Raw genomic sequence first — 1,766 nt, forward strand, 5'->3', positions numbered from 1 at the left:
ATACAGTGCACACACACATATATACACACATACACACACATATATACATACACACACATATATACATACACACACACACACACACACAGATATATACACACATATATACACACACACAGAGATATATACACATATATACACACACTTATATGTACAGTGCACACACACACATATATACACACACATGTATATACACACAGACACACACATATATACATACACGCACACACAGATATATACACAAACGCATATATACACAGATATATACACACACACACACACACATATATGTACAGTGCACACACTCACATATACACACACACACATACACACATACACACGTATACACACACACACATATATACATACACACACACAGAGATATATATATACACACAAACATATATGTACAGTGCACACACTCACATATACACACACATACATATATACACACATACACACGTATATATACACACACATATATACACACATACACACACACGTATATACACACAGACACACACACATATACACACACACAGATATATGCACACACACACATATTTACACACTACACACAAACACACACAGATCTATACACACACACACACACAGATACACACACACATATATATACGCTACACACACGCATATACACACATACAGACCCATGCACACATGTCAACAATGCCACGTCTGAATTTCCCGGGGATTCTGGGAGTTGTCGTTTCCCCGACGCCGCGAACTCTGGCCCCGGGGGATTCTGGGAGTTGTCGTTTCCTAACCTCTTGTCTTTTGGCGCCCCAGTCTTTCACGCCCTACCGGACGGCCCAGCGCCCCATCGTCACCGTCGTCCACGTGGGGGCGCACCTGCGAGTAGGTGGAGCCTTGCCTCCCAGGGAGGGTGCCGGCCTGGTTTCCTCCTCTCGTTTCCTCTCGTTTGCCCTCTCACTTCCTCTCGTTTTTCCTCTCGTTTGCCCTCTCGTTTGCCCTCTCACTTCCTTTGGTTTGCCCTCTCGTTTCCTCTCGTTTGCCCTCTCGTTTGGTTTGGTTTGCCCGTTTCTTCTTGTTTGCCCTCTTGTTTCCTCTCGTCTGCCCATTTCCTCTCGTTTGAACTCTCATTTCCTGTCGTTTGCCCTCTCGTTTCCTCTCCTTTGCCCTCTCACTTCCTCTCCTTTCCCTTCTCTTTTCCTCTCCTTTCCCCTCTATTCCTCTTTCTTGCCCTCTCACTTCCTTTCATTTGCCCTCTTTTCCTCTCATTTCCTCTCACTTCCTCTTGTTTCCCCTATTTTCCTCTCATTTCCTCCCACTTCCTCTCCTTTCCCCTTCTTTGCCCTCTCACTTCTTTCCACCTGCCCTTTCACTTCTTCATTTGCCCTCTCGCTTCCTCTCGCTTCCCTTCATTTCCTTTCCTTTGCTTTCTCACTTCCTCTCCTTTCCCCTCTCCCCCTCATTTCCTCTTTTCCTCTTATTTGCCCTCTCACTTCCTTTCACTTGCCCTCTTGTTTCCCCTCAGTTCCTCTTCTTTGCCTTCTCACTTCCTTTCCTTTCTCCTACCCTTTCCCCTCTCATTTCCTTTCCTTTCCCTTCTCTTTTCCTCTCACTTCCCCTCATTTCCTTCCATTCGTCCTCTCACTTCCTTTCATTTTTCCTCTTTTCCTCTCATTTCCTGTTTGCCCTTTCATTTTCCCTCTCACTTCCTCTCCTTTCCCCTTCCTTTCCTTTGTCCTCTTGTTTGCCCTCTCACTTCCTTTCCTTTCCCCTCT

At 45.5% G+C, this 1,766-nt stretch overlaps 1 protein-coding gene across 1 annotated transcript in view; it reads left to right on the forward strand.

Annotated features, from left to right (window-relative positions):
* Positions 1-687: 687 nt before the first annotated feature.
* Positions 688-1,766, forward strand: part of LOC114590225 (spectrin alpha chain, non-erythrocytic 1-like) — a 109,294-nt gene continuing 108,215 nt past the window's right edge. The window contains exon 1 of the mRNA XM_077922994.1: positions 688-876. Within this exon, the coding sequence (XP_077779120.1) occupies positions 688-876 (189 nt within the window). The remainder of the gene's footprint in view (positions 877-1,766) is intronic.

Source organism: Podarcis muralis, chromosome W, assembly GCF_964188315.1.
Source record: "Podarcis muralis chromosome W, rPodMur119.hap1.1, whole genome shotgun sequence".
Classification (NCBI taxonomy): Eukaryota; Metazoa; Chordata; class Lepidosauria; order Squamata; family Lacertidae; genus Podarcis; species Podarcis muralis.